Source organism: Dendropsophus ebraccatus, chromosome 2 (assembly GCF_027789765.1).
Source record: "Dendropsophus ebraccatus isolate aDenEbr1 chromosome 2, aDenEbr1.pat, whole genome shotgun sequence".
Classification (NCBI taxonomy): domain Eukaryota; kingdom Metazoa; phylum Chordata; class Amphibia; order Anura; family Hylidae; genus Dendropsophus; species Dendropsophus ebraccatus.
Genome location: NC_091455.1, coordinates 16,923,040 through 16,940,253, shown reverse-complemented (window position 1 = coordinate 16,940,253; position 17,214 = coordinate 16,923,040). Strand labels below are relative to the sequence as shown.

Here is a 17,214-nt window from a genome sequence, read left to right as displayed (position 1 = left end):
AGATGTCCATCCGGGAAGAACCCAGCCAGGGGTGACTCCTGTAGGAAAACCGACAAAACCACCATATTAAGTGGTCTTGTTATGTTTGGCTGGTCTCTCTGAGATTAGTGATCTGTTTCTCTTATGGCTCTACTAGGCATTGCTCCCACGTAGCCAGAATCCTGCTGCACACTGATGAGGGGCAACACCCCGAAACAGCTGTCTGTGGATGGGTACCTGGCCTTGTTTTTTTTCCATTGTCATTACATAGACTTATAGGGCCACTTAAAATTATGGTTCCCCTACAGAAGCCACCCCTTGGCTGGGTCCTTCCCGGAGGGATATTTGGCTAGTCCTGTGTTTCAAAACTCTTAAATGAGGCTCCACAGGTTCTTTTTTTGCACATTGATGTTTTCTGAGGATTTCACTGCATTGAGTGCTTTAATAAGCAGTCGGCAGTGTTATCTTTGCCTGGACTGCCTGAGATCAGTGATCTGTTTCTTGATACTGTCCATTTCACAGTCAGCTCTCAGTTTAGGAGAGTTGCCGAACTGTTCAGGTTTGGTGCCGTTTTCCGAACCTGAATGCTTGGTGTATGACTACCAGCGTCTGTTGAAGAAGGCTGTTGCCCTAGGGAATCCAGGAAAACATGGACACAGCCCTAGACTGTATCCATATTTTCCAGGACTTCCTAGGGCAGCATTTATCTTCTCCAGCTACCAGACAAATGTTGAGCCTTTGGGTTTGAACCGGAACAAATTGGCAACTCTGCTCAACACCAGTATAATTTCCACATCCACTCCAACTCTAACAAAAACAGATCCTCATATAATGACAATGAACTTCATAGCAAAAAAGTAACTCTAATTAAGAAAAGCAGATGTTGGCCATTTTGTAAAAAAATTATAAGTTTTTTATTTGTGAATTTATATATAAAAGAAATACAAAAAAATAACTGAAAAGAAAAAAAGTGTATTTTATGGCAATTCGGGCTTGTCGACTCCCTCTGTTTGCGTGACGACCTCCGATCCGCTCGATGCAAGTAATGTCCGCCTGTTGTAATGTCCCTTCATGATGGCGGAGTTGTTGTTTTCGTTGAGGATTTGCTTCTGTTTTTGTCGATTTAGGGACTGTACGAGTCCTAGTACGACAGCTGCTAGTGAATATTGTCCAGTGATTATTTTTGGCTGTGATATTAACGGATTTGGCTGTACTCTTCCTAGAAGAAAATAGGTTTTGATCTTTCCTTCCTGCTCGCTTATACCTTTCACGTAAATTTCTCCTCGATACTCAAATGCAAAGCCGCGATCCTTCAGGACATGGTAGGTCTCCTCAGGCACTTGGATTCTGCCACTCACTCCCGTGCTGTCCATTCTACTTGCCAGGTTGACGGTTTTCCCCCATATATCGTACTGTGGTTTCTTTGCCCCAATGACTCCAGCAACAACTGATCCGTGACTTATACCTAAAAGAATAAATGTAATATACTTATTATATGTGGCACAAAACCAATATGTATCTATCTTTCACCTACATCTATCTGTCTCTTGAAGAGAGCAGTCCTACAAAAAACTGCAAGGAAGTTGCCAGTAGGAAAGGTCCTTGATAAGGTACTATTGATTCTAATTTTCTTATTTATCCATCTATGTAATATCTATCTATCTATCTATCTATCTATCTATCTATCTATCTATCTATCTATCTATCTATCTATCTATCATCTATTTATTTATTGTCCTATATCTATTATCTACCTCTATCTGTCTCTTGAAGAGAGCAGCACTACCAAAAAATGCAAGGAAGTTGCCAGTAGGAGAGGTCCTTGATAATGTAATTATCCAATTCTAATTAATCATATCTATCTATCTATCTATCTATCTATCTATCTATCTCCTATCTATCTATCTATCTATCTATCTATCTATCTATCTATCTATCTATCTATCATAGCCAAGTAGTTTGGAGGCCAGAATCACTGCCAAATGGGGCTTCAACTAAGAGCAGAGTAACAGCACTGAATACTTATGGCAATGGGAGTTTCTAGTTTTTACTTTTCAACAAATTACAGAAAAAAACTAAATAAAATTAAAGAGAAGTAATATACAAGTCTATGGAACTTTCTGAAACCAGTTTATTTTTTATTGCAGTTCCCCTTTTAAAGGCAGAAAGCTGTATCCTGCACTGTATGGAAATCCTATCGACCTGCAATGGGTTAAGCAGCTGCCGGAAGTTTTACATTGAATGCTGCTGCCACAACTGAATCATAGTAAACCTTTAAAAAAAAAAAAAACACATTTCAGTATCTATCTCTACCGTTGTCCTTTAGGAGGTATACAATATCATATAATGCTTTTGTGACGTTGCGATCGGCGGTGCTGCGAGTACGGCAGACAGGAGGCTTTGTATAGCGGTGACACCAGGATGAGTCACCATGTAAAGGTCCCGCTTACAGCACATAAAACAGGTGCACTCTCTTGTACGAGTCATTAATTCCGGCTTGTGACCTCCCATGAAATTCAATGATGGTTCTCTTAGCATGCATTAAGCGTCCGGATGAGCCCGGGCATAATTGATAGACCGGATGCAGCTGAATTCATTATTATTACACTGTAGTTAATGCAGCAGGGACCACTGAAAAAATAATTTTATTCTATTTTATCAACCGCGTCGTTCAGTATTCCGGCATCAAATGCTCTCAATGTGATGAGTGCAGAATATGCAACAATTGCATAGGAGGAAACCTTACTCCCATGATTATAATAATTATATGGAGAAGGGATTGACGCAAACAATAGATCAAAGACACTGGCTGGAGTGGGGTGGGCTGGGGTCAGCGGCTCAGGTGAGGGGCTGGATGATTCACAGGACGCTCTTTGTCTGGGATCGGCGGCACCTTTTATCTCTTAGGGTACTATTACACGGAACGATAATCGGCCCGATTCGGCCGATTATCGTTCCGTGTACTAAAGACAACGATCAGCCGATGATCGTTGTCATCGGCTGATCGTTGATATAAGTTCAGACCTATAATCGCCGGGCGCCGACCGTGCACCGTTACGTGTAATAGCGGTGCGCGGCCGACGCTGACGATTAGCAAAGAAGAATACATACCTAATCCATAGTCCAGGGTTCCTCTTCCTCAGAGCTTCTTACCGGGACCCGTGCGCTCCAGCTTCTCAGCGGCCTGTGTCAGCTGACAGGCCCCTCGGCCAATCACAGGCCGGAACCACCGCAGCCAGCAGAGACAAGCCGCTGTGAAGCTGAAGTGCGCGGACCCGGGGAGAAGTTAAGAAGAAGAGGAACCCTGGACCATGGATTAGGTATGTATACAGTTTAAACAAAGGCTGCAAGGACATCGGTAACGATGTCCCTGCAGCCCTTGTTTAACGATTATCGGGCCGTGTAATAGGCCAAGTAAACGAGCAACGATCTAGCAGATCGCTGCTCGTTTACAGGTATTATCGGGCCCCCATCGGCCCGTGTAATACCACCCTTAAAGTGCACTTATAGCTGTAGCTGACTCTTCAGGATAAGCTATTGTGTATGTACATAAGGGGCAGCACTAGATATTGCCATCTTCCTCAACAGATTTCTGCTTAGCAGGATAAGGCTGGGTTCACACTACAGTCATTACAGTAACTACAGTCATTTCAGTCAGTATTGTGGTCCTCATATTGCAACCAAAACCAGGAGTGGATTAAAAACACAGAAAGGATCTGTTCACACAATGTTGAAATTGAGTGGATGGCCGTCATTTAATGGCAAATATTTGCTGTTATTTTAAAACAACGGCTGTTGTATTGAAATAATGGCCGTTATTTACCGTTATATGGCGGCCATCCACTCAATTTCAACATTGTGTGAACAGAGCCTTTCTGTGTTTTCAATCCACTCCTGGTTTTAGTTGCAATATGAGGACCACAATACTGACTGAAATATACGTAGTGTGAACCCAGCCCCAATCTGTAACTTTCAGTTCTTACAGAGCTGGTGGATATAGATCAATGGTGTGAGGATCCTGTACTTCTGTTTCTCTGTGCACAGTAACAGCAGCAGCATGGAAGACATTATAAAGCTGTCTAAACTGTGTATAAAGCCCTGGGGTGAGATCTCTTACTTGCAGAGCTGTCTGTTAGCTGTCTCTCTCTCTCTCTGGATGTGTTCCCATGCACTCCCCCTCCCTTCTCCTATCCATAGACCTGTATTGCTTGCAATTTGATCCCTGAGCTACTTATAGTACGTACAATTACCTACAGTTTAGCATGGAGGGTGAGAGAAGGAAGGTGCTTGATAACAGAAGGGATCATTTTTGTCTGATAAGATATACTACAAAGTTTTGTATATTTGCTTGAGCAATTGCTGCAAAGATTGTTAAAACGATAGTACCTATGTAACCCCTTCCCATCTGTATAGAAGAGAGGGAACTTTAATTACCCATAGGTATTGGGGCCTCAGGAGTCCTGGGGGTGGAGTCAATCAATGATTGACAACTTAACAATACACATCTATAGTAATTAGGACCACCCCTTGGACTTAAAAGGTCAGAGCATCAAAATTAACTTGTAACTTTTACTGACTCTTTCCCTATAAACCTATATATAAACCCACTCAGCTCCTCCTGCTCTATAGGAAACTATACTAAATGGGACAGGTTCCCTTTAAGAGCTTATTCCGTATATCTATACAACGCTTACCAATTCGGAGCTCGAAGTTGTTAAACGAATGTTTGTTGATCTCCTGGATGCTTTCATTCAGTGCAATGGAGAAGTCGGCCACGGCACACAAGTGTCCCCATTTGTCTTCGCATTGCTAAATGATACATAAGACAGAAGCCATTAGACACGCGCACAAGCCGCAGGAATAGTTTTTTGTGTTTTTTTTTTTCTTTTCTTCTTTTCAAACATTTCATGTGATTAGTCATCAGCTCACAAGGGCACGGTGTATGGTGTGTAGTTTGTTCTTTTTTCAGGCTAACTATTCTCCCAATGGACTAAATGTATTATTACACAATGAGTGTGAATTTATACCAAGAAAAATTACCAACCAAAATATCTAATCTGTTATGTTTTAGTAAAGAATTCTGCTGTTCGCCTATGACTAGGGGCCAGTGCATCCTGCAATAAGAGCCATGGTGATGGATCCCAAGATCCTGTAGTGAATGTCTCTCCAAACCCTCTAAGGAATTATAGGGGCTGCATGAGATTAGACAAACATGGCAGGTACACCACCATACCAGTCCATGGGCTGCTGCCACACCATTTATCCCTGCTGCCCGCTGACACTGACAGACAGCTGTGAGTGATGCTGTCAGTGCTGCACTGCTGCCACTATCCTGGAAGTAATTGCAGGTGGTGACAGGCTGAAAAGGAAAGTTGTCAGGCTGCCAGTCACTGCCAGTCTCACAGCTTTCCTCTCCTACTTGGAGGCGCAGGCTGCGAACAATAAGGCTGCATTTTTTAAGTACATTTTTTTTTATCCATGCAAAAAGCTATCTATCTATCTATCTCCTATCTATCTATCTATCTATCTATCTATCTATCTATCTATCTATCTCCTATCTATCTATCTATCTATCTATCTCCTATCTATTATCTATCTATCTATCTCCTATCTATTATCTATCTATCTATCTCCTATCTATTATCTATCTATCTATCTATCTATCTATCTATCTATCTATCTATCTATCTATCTATCTATCTCCTATCTATCTATCTATCTATCTATCTATCTATCTATCTATCTATCTATCTCCTATCTATCTATCTCCTATCTTCTATCTATCTATCTATCTGTCTGTCTGTCTGTCTGTCTGTCTGTCTGTCTATCTGTCTGTCTATCTATCTATCTATCTATCTATCTATCTATCTATCTATCTATCTATCTATCTATTAAGACTAAGAGGCCACCTAGCTACCTGGGAGGCGGACATATTTTAATATGGAGGACAACTATTTAATATAAGGAGCCCCTAGCTAACAAGTGGGGCATAACTGTTTACTGAGGGGCAACTACCTAGTGGGGGACAACTTCTTACTTGAGGCAATTATGTCTCTAGTAGGGGACAACTCTATTTACTGGGTGGGCAACTATCTACATTTGAGAGCGGTAACTATCTACCCAGGGGCGCCGCAATCATGAGGCGACCTGAATCGTCTGCCTCAGGCGGCGCCACCAGCTATCATCATGGGGGCGGCATTCAGTGGCAGATTATAATATGAGCGGTTCGGGCGGCCGCCCACATTATAATCCGCCACTGACTGTACCCAGGGCCGCTTTAACCAGAGGGCACATGGTGCACGTGCACCGGGCCCCCTGGTTAAAGGGGCCCCCCCGAGCAGGCCGGCCGTTGCTATGTGCGACCAGTGCGGTCGCACAGGGCTCCGGCCACCAGCCTGTCAGGGGGGAGCGCCATGGATGGGTAATCTACTTACCCCTCCATGGCGCCCCCTGCAGGGCCCCCCCGTCCGCCGCTGCCCCCGTCCGCTGCTGCTGCGGCGCTTCAGCGCTGCAGCAGCAGCGACACTGACAGAGAGAGAGCCATTGGCTCCCTCCCTGTCAGTCACTCACTCTTGTGGCCGCACTTCCTGCGGTCACAAGAGGCCGCGCTATCCCTCTAGCGCCCGACGTCACTGGAGCGTCGGCGCGAGGGTAAGGGGAGTGCAGCCTCTTGTGACCGGAGGAAGTGCGGCCACAGGAGGGAAGAGAAGAGGAACGCGTGGACCCAGGTGAGTAACAGTGTTTGTTTTTTTCAATGTTATATGGGAGGGGGAGCTATATACTACGGGGGGGGGGGGGCACAGGGGGCTATATACTATTGGGGAGCACAGGGGGCTATATACTATGGGGGAGAACAGGGGGCTATATACTATGGGGGAGAACGGGGGCTATATACTATTGGGGAGCACAGGGGAGCTATATACTATGGGGGAGCACAGGGGGCTATATACTATTGGGGAGCACAGGGGAGCTATATACTATGGGGGAGAACAGGGGGCTATATACTATGGGGGAGAACGGGGGCTATATACTATGGGGGAGAACGGGGGCTATATACTATTGGGGAGCACAGGGGGGCTATATACTATGGGGGAGAACGGGGGCTATATACTATTGGGGAGCACAGGGGGCTATATACTATGGGGGAGCACAGGGGAGCTATATACTATGGGGGAGCACAGGGGAGCTATATACTATGGGGGAGCACAGGGGAGCTATATACTATGGGGAGCACAGGGGGCTATATACTATGGGGGAGAACAGGGGGCTATATACTATGGGGGAGAACGGGGGCTATATACTATTGGGGAGCACAGGGGGGCTATATACTATGGGGGAGAACGGGGGCTATATACTATTGGGGAGCACAGGGGGGCTATATACTATGGGGGAGAACGGGGGCTATATACTATTGGGGAGCACAGGGGGCTATATACTATGGGGGAGAACGGGGGCTATATACTATTGTGGAGCACAGGGGGCTATATACTATGGTGGAGCACAGGGGGCTATATACTATGGGGGAGCACAGGGGGCTATATACTATGGGGGAGCACAGGGGAGCTATATACTATGGGGGAGCACAGGGGGCTATACACTATGGGGGAGCACAGGGGAGCTATATACTATTGGGGAGCACAGGGGAGCTATATACTATTGGGAAGCACAGGGGGCTATATACTATGGGGAGCACAGGGGGCTATATACTACTGGGGAGCACAGGGGGCTATATACTATGGGGGAGCACAGGGGGCTATATACTATGGGGGAGCACAGGGGGTTATATACTATTGGGGAGCACAGGTTAGCTATATACTATTGGGGAGCACAGGGGCTATATACTATTGGGGAGCACAGGGGAGCTATATACTATTGGGGAGCACAGGGGTCTATATACTATGGGGGAGAGCACAGGGGGCTATATATTATGGAGAGCACAGGGGGGCTATATACTATTGAGGGGGAGCACAGGGGGGCTATATACTATTGGGGGAGAGCACAGGGGGGCTATATACTATTGTGGGAGAGCACAGGGGGGCTATATACTATTGGGGGAGAGCACAGGGGGCTATATACTATTGTGGGAGAGCACAGGGGGGCTATATACTATTGTGGGAGAGCACAGGGGGGCTATATACTATTGTGGGAGAGCATAGGGGGGCTATATACTATTGGGGGAGAGCACAGGGGGGCTATATACTATTGTGGGTGAGCACAGGGGGCTATATACTACTGGGGAGAGTGCACAGGGGGGCTATATACTAATGGGGGAGCGCACAGGAGGGCTGTATATAACTGGAGGAGCACATGAGGGTCTATATACTACAGGGACACCTTAAAACTATGGAGGCACAGAGGGGTGTAACTATGTAGGAGTACAGAGGGGTGTAACTACTGTATAGGGGTACAAGGGACCTAACTACTGTATGTGTTGGAGCCTAAAATATTTGTCTGGCAGATTCTGGAGAGAAGATTCACAGCCAGGAGAAGACTTCAAGGTGGCCCACGCTGGATGGAGAGAAAAAGAAAAGGTGACAGACTCTGATCGGAGAAGACGCCTCCGGTGAGTCACTGGATGTAACTTCACTCTGTTATAGGCTTGTACTGATAGGGGTCATGGTGTGGCGGTATTATGTAATCGTATCAATGGTGATATCTTTCTGTTTTGTTTAGTGCAGTTTTTATGTAATATGTAATCACTGAATGGTGGAAATAGTGTTATAAGGTAACTACTGTATGTATTGGGGCTCTTGATACAGTGTGGGGGCAAATTCAGTACATTATACAATGTGCAGAAAGGTAAGGGGGGGCCCACTCTTAAGGGAGGGGGGAGAGGGGGACCATCTATAAGGGAGGGGGGAGAGGGGGCAGTAGTGGATTATAATGTGGGCGGATTGACGGGGGGGGGGGGGGGGGGCGTCATTCTATAGTTCGCCTCGGGCAGCAGAGAGGCTAGAATCACCCCTGTATCTACCTATTGTGGGCAATCACTTATGAAGGGGGCATTTTTATTATTCGGGACATGATACGTCTGAAGAAGTTAGGTGCCATTCTAAGGCTGCCAGGAAAACATGGATAAGGCCTATGGTTGTGTCCATGTCCCTAGGGCTGCAGCCAACTTCTTCGGTTTGGAGAATGTTGCTGAAACCGAACAGTTCGGCAACTCCACCCAACACTAAGGAATAGGTCTCAGAGACTATGGGGGAAATTTATCGAAGGCTTTGCGCCTTTTTGAGATAAATAATTGGGTTTTTCACCCAGTTTTGGTCTAAGTTCTATTTATGAACCAGTAGGCAAATATTTTTTAGACGCGACTTTATTTTAATCTGCCTGTTTTGAGTATTCACCCAAAAGTTCACATAATCCGGGATTAGCGCCCAATTTATCTTTTAAAAAGTCGCAGAAACAGGTGCAGGCCTACGTCTGGTCAGTACCAGGTGAATTTTTGCACTTTTTACTTAGAGACATTCACTATGGCAGTGCTACATGTTAATAAATCAGTCACAAGATATTGGAACAAAATACACACCAATCCCCATTAGAATAGTTTCACACATTAGACTCCTTAGTAAATGTCCCTCTATATATTTGGCTCATAGAGAAAAATAATGGAGAGTATAACTGTATAACTACCTGTTTCTCTGGAGATAATCCCGATACGGCCATGTATGTACTTCCAATGGTTTTGATCTTTTCTATGTCCTGGAATCTTTCCTCATCTAATAACTACAGAAAAACACAAGACACATAAATGGGGGACAAGAAAGAGATTGCGGGGGTCTGACCTCTGTGCCCCCCCGGCGATCTCCATATCGGCCCACGACTCCTTTGTTCCAAATTGAGTCACGGGTACGGCATCTGCGGCTCCATTCATTCCTATGGAGCCACCGAAAAGACCTGTGTGGTGTACTCCTCTCTCTCCGGTGGCTCCATTTATTCCCTATGGAGCCGCCAGAGAAAGCTGAGAGCTGCACTCGGCTTTTTCCGGCGGGTTCACAGAGAATGAATGAAGCCATGAATCATATGTTGTATGCACGACTCTATTCAAAACAAAGGAGATCGGCGGTGTGGGGGTATGGAGGTCGGAACCCCCCCAATCTCTTACTTGTCCCCTTTACAACTTAGTTTTATCTTGGAATACCCCTTTAAGGCTCTGGAATTCATACACTGCAAGATACACAAAATATATTTGCACTTGAATATGCTGAATTTTAATAACCTGGTTTCTGGATACTGAGCTGTCCCTGTTCACTGCTTACGCACCCATATGCCAATCTCAAGGCATGTTGTTTTCTCTTTGGAACAAATTAAGATGCATAATATTTTGCATGGAATAAGTCTCTTTTTTCTGAAGTTTCAATCACAGCCACTTGCAGTTCTCCAGTTACTGAGCGGTCCATCTGCTACACTTCTGAGAGTCAGACGGCTAAGGTCGTCCGAATATAATACAGATGGCACCGAGATCTTACCAAACACATTAACACTTGTCTGCTGGAGTCTATGTAAAACACATCTTATCCTGAAGGCTTCATATCTGATCTCTGAAGACGTCAATGTACACAGCACGAGCACGAGAATAATAAGTGACCCGGATCATAGCAGATTTACCCCGAGCAGAAGAGTGTACAGTACTTACTGTGTGTGCAGGATTGTATTGGGTTCCTTTGGGACTGTCAATTATTACAGGAACAGTGTTCACTAATATTTAGGATATATAGGGAGCAGTATTATAATAGTTATAAATAAGTGAGAGAGGAAAAAGAGCTAGCACTCACCGACTGCTGCAATATAGTCCATTTATTCGGAAATCACTTCAACATGTGTAAGGGAAGAAAGGTGAGTGCAGGAGCGTACAGGCCTGAATGCTCCTGCGCTCACCTCCCTTCCCCTACACATGTTGAAGTGTTTTCCGAATAAATGGACTATGTTGCAGCAGTCGGTGAGTTCTAGCTCTTTTTCATCTCTCACTTATTAATTGGATTTCTGTACTTAGCTTTATGCACCTCCGAGCTGCCATCTGTTTGCCTGATCGCCCTCACAAGGACTGTCCTAGCTCATGAGTATCTGGAGCTGTTACACATAGACTTTGGTGCTAGCTCTTTTTTTTCTATTGGATTTGATTATAGTAGTTATATTCTTGTATATAGGAGCAGTATTATAGTAGTTATATTCTTGTATATAGGAGCAGTATTATAGTAGTTATATTCTTGTATATAGGGGGCAGTATTATAGTAGTTATATCCCTGTATATAGGAGCTGTATTATAGTAGTTATATTCCTGTATATAGGAGCAGTATTATAGTAGTTATATTCTTGTATATAGGAGCAGTATTATAGTAGTTATATTCCTGTATATAGGGAGCAGTATTATAGTAGTTATATTCTTGTATATAGGAGCAGTATTATAGTAGTATATTCTTGTATATAGGAGCAGTATTATAGTAGTTATATTCTTGTATATAGGGGCAGTATTATAGTAGTTATATTCTTGTATATAGGGGCAGTATTATAGTAGTTATATTCTTGTACATAGGAGCAGTATTATAGTAGTTATATTCTTGTATATAGGAGCAGTATTATAGTAGTTATATTCTTGTATATAGGAGGCAGTATTATATTAGTTATATTCTTGTATATAGGAGCAGTATTATAGTAGTTATATTCTTGTATATAGGAGCAGTATTATAGTAGTTATATTCTTGTATATAGGAGCAGTATTATAGTAGTTATATTCTGGTACATAGGGGTCAGTTTTCATTGAACCAGTAAGTCACTCCTTTCCTATATAGATAGATTACATGACTTTGTACATCCTCCTTACTGCTGCGCTGATTTATATTCTGTATGGTTGGACAATTTCCAATATACTGGAAAAAAAATCTTTTGATTGTTATGTGACCTTCTATCCATCCTATGAACCAGGGATCTAAAATGTATTTACCTCATCAAAGTCGGCGATGATTTCATTCAGCAAACGGAGGCACTCCACCCCCTGGTTATTCATTTCCGTCTGTGAATAAAAATCAGCAAATCCAGGGATGGAAGCAAACATGACGCCCACAGCATCATAGGACTGAGAATACAGCTCCTGAGGGAGAAGAGGGAAAAGAACAATCAAACCGTCCGCTGTGATGTTAGAAACATGAGAGTCTGTACAATGCAACCGCGTTCAGTTCATTTTACTGCCCAGTAAAGACCAATAAATGTTTGCATATAGGAGAGGTTGTGATGGCACCTCTGGGTCCTGCATTGGGGTCCTCGGGTCCTGTATGGATGATGTTTGGCCGTTATGCTTGATTTATTATCCTGATTATCATCTTTTTATAATACAGATGCAACTTCAGTGCCCGATTAAAAGTGTTATTCGGTATAACAAAAAAATAAAATAAATATGGCTGCTTTCTTCAGAAAAGTCCTCCGGTTATGTGCAGTATGACAACTCCATGTACCTCAATAGAACTGAACTGCAATACCACAAATAAACAGAAGACAAGAGTGGTGCTATTTCTAGTAGAAAGCCGCCATGTTTTTCCTAACCTGGATAAACTCTGGATACTGCGTCATAAGTAGAGAGGAGCGTAACTGGTGCGTGCTTGAGTCGGATCGTTCGGCATTTGATGATCGTTGGCTGAAGATGTTGAATGCAGCCATAGACTATGGTCTACGTCTGTATCCATGTTTCCCAGGAAGCCTTAGGGCTGCATCCAACTTCTTCAGCCAACGGTAATCAAATGCTGAACGCTTTGGTTTGGACAAACCTGAATGTGCTCAAGGTTCGCTCATCTCTAGTCATTAGACATCAAAGAAGTCCTAAAAGTGAGAGACGTAGAACAGGGGCATTGTCCTGCCCATAAGGAGTGATTGATAGGTAGATATACTTATGGATAGATAGATAGATAGATAGATAGATAGATAGATAGGAGATAGATAGATAGGAGATAGATAGATAGATAGATAGATAGGTGATAGATAGATAGATAGATAGATAGGAGATAGATAGATAGATAGATAGATAGGTGATAGATAGATAGATAGATATATAGATAGAAGATAGATATGAGATAGATAGATAGATAGATAGATAGATAATAGATAGATAGATAGGAGATAGATAGATAGATAATAGATAGATAGATAGATAGATAGATAGGAGATAGATAGATAGATAGATAGATAGATAGGAGATAGATAGCAGATAGATAGATAGATAGATAGGAGATAGATAGCTGATAGATAGATAGATAGATAGATAGATAGATAGATAGATAGATAGGAGATAGATAGCTGATAGATAGATAGATAGATAGATAGATAGATAGATAGATAATAGATAGATACATAGATAGATAGGAGATAGATAGATAGATAGATAGATAGATAGATAGATAGATAGGAGATAGATAGCTGATAGATAGATAGATAGATAGATAGATAGGAGATAGATAGCTGATAGATAGATAGATAGATAGATAGATAGATAGATAGATAGATAGATAGGAGATAGATACATAGATAGATAGGAGATAGATAGATAGATAGATAGATAGGAGATAGATAGCTGATAGATAGATAGATAGATAGATAGATAGATAGATAGATAGATAGATAGATGGGTTGAGACCCAATAGGTCCCCAAGGTGGTGGAAACCACATAACGTTTGCTGCTTGTGTCTTCCTATGATCTGTCCCTGATTAATATTATCCTCCTCCTCATCATTATTAATACTATTATTATTATTATTATTATACACCATTAATGATAACGCAGCAGTTTTCCATCTCATATAACATGGCGGTAATATCTATATGAGACATAATTGTATACCAGAACACAAGAACATACATAAAGAAAAATACTATACCAGCAAATCCATCAGTGTCAAAAAATGTGAAGTTGCCATCCTGCTGTGCCAGTGAATAGGTATAATACAGGGGAGCAGGGTGTAATTATAATAATCACTATGTAGGAATGTTAACAAAGCCGCCATTCACATGGGGTCCACACACAACAACAAACACCATCACCTGATGCGGGTGTACCATGCAGACACTGTGAAATCATAAGCTGTGATTACATGTGATATCTGACTATCACAGCTGAATGTGCGGCCCCTGAAGACCCATCAATCACTTACCAGGAAGTATAAATCCGGCTCAATCATTTATTGTGTCTGACAAACAATATGGCCGCCACTGTAGTAGTTGTCTCCCACACTGATCAGCTTGTCATCCCTTAGTCTTAGTGGATAAGGGGTAGCATTTGGATGTGGGATACCCCTTTAAATGGGTACTCCAGAAAAAAAATTCTTCAAAATCAACTGGTGTTAGAAAGTGACAAAGATTTGAGATTTGCTTCTATTAAAAAAAAAAATCTCCAGTATTCCAGTACTTATCAGCTGCTACATGTCCTGCATGAACTGGTGTACTTTTCCCAGTCTGACACAGTGCTCTCTGCTGCCACCTCTGTCCTTGCCAGGAACTGTCCAGAGCAGTAGCAAATCCCTTTAGAAAACCTCTCCTGCTCTGGACAGTTCCTGACATGGACAGAGGTGGCAGCGGAGAGCACTGTGTCACACTGGAGAGAATACCCCACTTCCTGCAGGACATACAACAGCTGATAAGTACTGGAAGACTGGATATTTTTTTATATAAATAAATTACAAATCTCAGGCAGTTTCTGGCACCAGTTGATTTGAAAGAAATATATATATATTTTTTTGCTGGTGTACCACTTTAAGAACTGAGAATGTTTTTCAGTCGTAGTGTTTAACATTTTCATGGGGTATGCTGAAATTTTTAAAGGAATCATCTAAAACCAGGTGAAAACATATATATATCTAGTATCTGTCACATTCCAAACTGCTGACTTTATTAGGTAGCTGTTAGGTGGAGGAGACACATGGTACCTTTCATATATCTGCCTGTGCTTCCAGAAAAATCCTTTTATTCTCTGGTGCAAAGTGTCAAAGAGGCGTTCCCAAGCTCCCTAAGGGCCCTATTCCACCGGACGATTATCGTCCAGATTATCGTTAAATCGTTCGAATCTAAACGATAATCATTCGTTTGAATAGCAGTTAACGACTAACGGCCGAACGAGAACTCGTTCATCGTTCAATAAGACCTGGACCTATTTTTATCGTTGGTCGTTCGAAAATCGTTCTCATTGAATAAGACGTCGTTCGGTCGTTCGCAGTAGTGACGAACGCAATAACGACGACAAGACGACCGCAAGAACGATCATAAGTAACGATTATCTTTCCATGTAAATGGGCAAACGATTTCAGGTCTTTCGTAATAGCGGACTTTGGATCGTTTATCGTTAACGATTATGCGAACGATAATCGTCCCGTGGAATAGGGCCCTTAGCCTGCTGCCGACACAATGGCTGTAGAGAGGCTGATGTACACAGCGATTGTGTCAGTCAGCCTCCCCCCAGGTACTGTATATCAAAATTTTGTTTGTGAGAAATAACAGAATTGCAGGAATTAAATGTGTAAATAAAAAAAACGATACATTTATTTTAATGAAGTTATAATAAAGCAGCTGTCAATCACAGCCATTTCCCAGTAGTTGATCACATGGGGCAGAGCACCTATATTTGCTGTGATCACCATCACTTATAAGTATATACGACTTTTTCCACAACCTACATGAAGAGTATAATGTGAGAAAAGGTCTAGAACAATTGGGGGCAGCCATACCATTGGAAATATTCTTCTCTCCTATATGGGCAGTACAGCAGAGTGTGGTAGCAAGGAGTCCGACCGCATCCAAGTGGAAAATTCTTCAAGAGTTTATTGAAGAATGAAGTTTACAATTCGACACTTCGGTTCACTATGAGCCTTTGTGAGCCGAAATGTTATATTGGATGAAATTCTCGGCACTCACCATTCAGAGTTTGTTTATTGTATTTATTGCATCTCAAAATGAAACATAAATGTTACAGGAGGACACGTTTTGGCTCCCGCCTTTATAAACCGAAACGCGTCCTGTAACATTTATGTTTCATTTTGAGATTCAATAAATACAATAAGCAAATTCTGAATGGTGAGTGCCGAGAATTTCATCTAAGGGCTCAGCCACACTAGCGTTTTTCTTTGTTTCTAACGGATCCGTCTATATTATTTAAACGGATGAGCATAAACTGATGAGCAGACTGATGCAAACTGATTGCAAAATGTTCATCTTTTTTTAATGGTCCGTTTGTATTTTGGCAAAAAAAACTGACTTTTGTACATCAGTCAGCATCCGTTTGCCTCAGTCAGCATCCGTTTTTCTATCCGTTTATTTTACTTCTTTGGTTTCTTGCTGCTTCTGCGCATGCTCAGTGCAAAAACGGATGAAAAAAAAAACGGATGTGAACGGAAATACCTTCCGTTTTAGATCCGTCCTGATTGACTACAATGTAAAAAAAAAAACGGAAGTGCACTTTCCGCTCGTGATCCGTTTTTTTAAGCGGAAAGAAAAATACTGCAAACACTATTTTTTCTTCCGTTCAAAAAAACGGATCTTGAACGGATTGCATGCAAACGGAGCACAATTAGGGCAAACAGAGCACACTAATATATCATGGGAATCTATGGGGATTTTAGCAGATCCGACAGTTTCCGTTTTACTTACTCGAAAACGGAAAAGGTAGGCGGAATGGTGCCGGATGGTCAAACGCTAATGTGAACGTACCCTAAGATTGTATGTGGGACTTGCTTCTATATGCGTGCACCACCTAATACGGAGTGCCGAACCTGATTGTGAGATTGTATTGTACACTTCATCCTTCAATAAACACTTGAAGATTAATCCATTTGGATGCTGTTAGACTCCTTGCCAGCATTTACTTAGTCCAACCAGGGTGCATCCTACATCTATAATGTATAATGTTTCTACTTTGCCTCATTTAGACCTCCAGCAGCACAACAGAGCTGTCATTTATTTGCATCTAATCTTGAGATGACTCTGCTGGTGCTGTCCCAGTCTGTACAACAAAGTTGATAACTGAGTTATAAAAAACGGGGAATAAGGCCTGTAGTTCTGTCCACAATTGCAGACAGCGCTACAGACTCATTAGTTTGAATGTCCCCTGTTCACCCGTCCAAATGAGGGGCTGTGATCTTTGCCGAATGTTCCAGTTTTTAATGTGAGAACTCTGATATTCAAAAGTTTTGTCCAAAGAGGAGAAGACGGCTGAAGCCCTCTGCCCCCGGCTTTTACTTCCTGACTTTCCTCACCTTGGAAGTA

General features: G+C 42.6%; 1 protein-coding gene across 1 annotated transcript in view; it reads right to left on the bottom strand.

The window, feature by feature from the left end:
* Positions 1-906: 906 nt before the first annotated feature.
* The window catches only part of ADCY8 (adenylate cyclase 8), a 206,677-nt gene continuing 190,369 nt past the window's right edge, over positions 907-17,214 (bottom strand). The window contains exons 16-19 of the mRNA XM_069959623.1: positions 11,921-12,067; positions 9,613-9,705; positions 4,674-4,788; positions 907-1,444 (exon numbers count right to left, since the gene is read on the bottom strand). Of these exons, the coding sequence (XP_069815724.1) occupies positions 957-1,444; positions 4,674-4,788; positions 9,613-9,705; positions 11,921-12,067 (843 nt within the window). The 3' untranslated portion in view covers positions 907-956. The remainder of the gene's footprint in view (positions 1,445-4,673; positions 4,789-9,612; positions 9,706-11,920; positions 12,068-17,214) is intronic.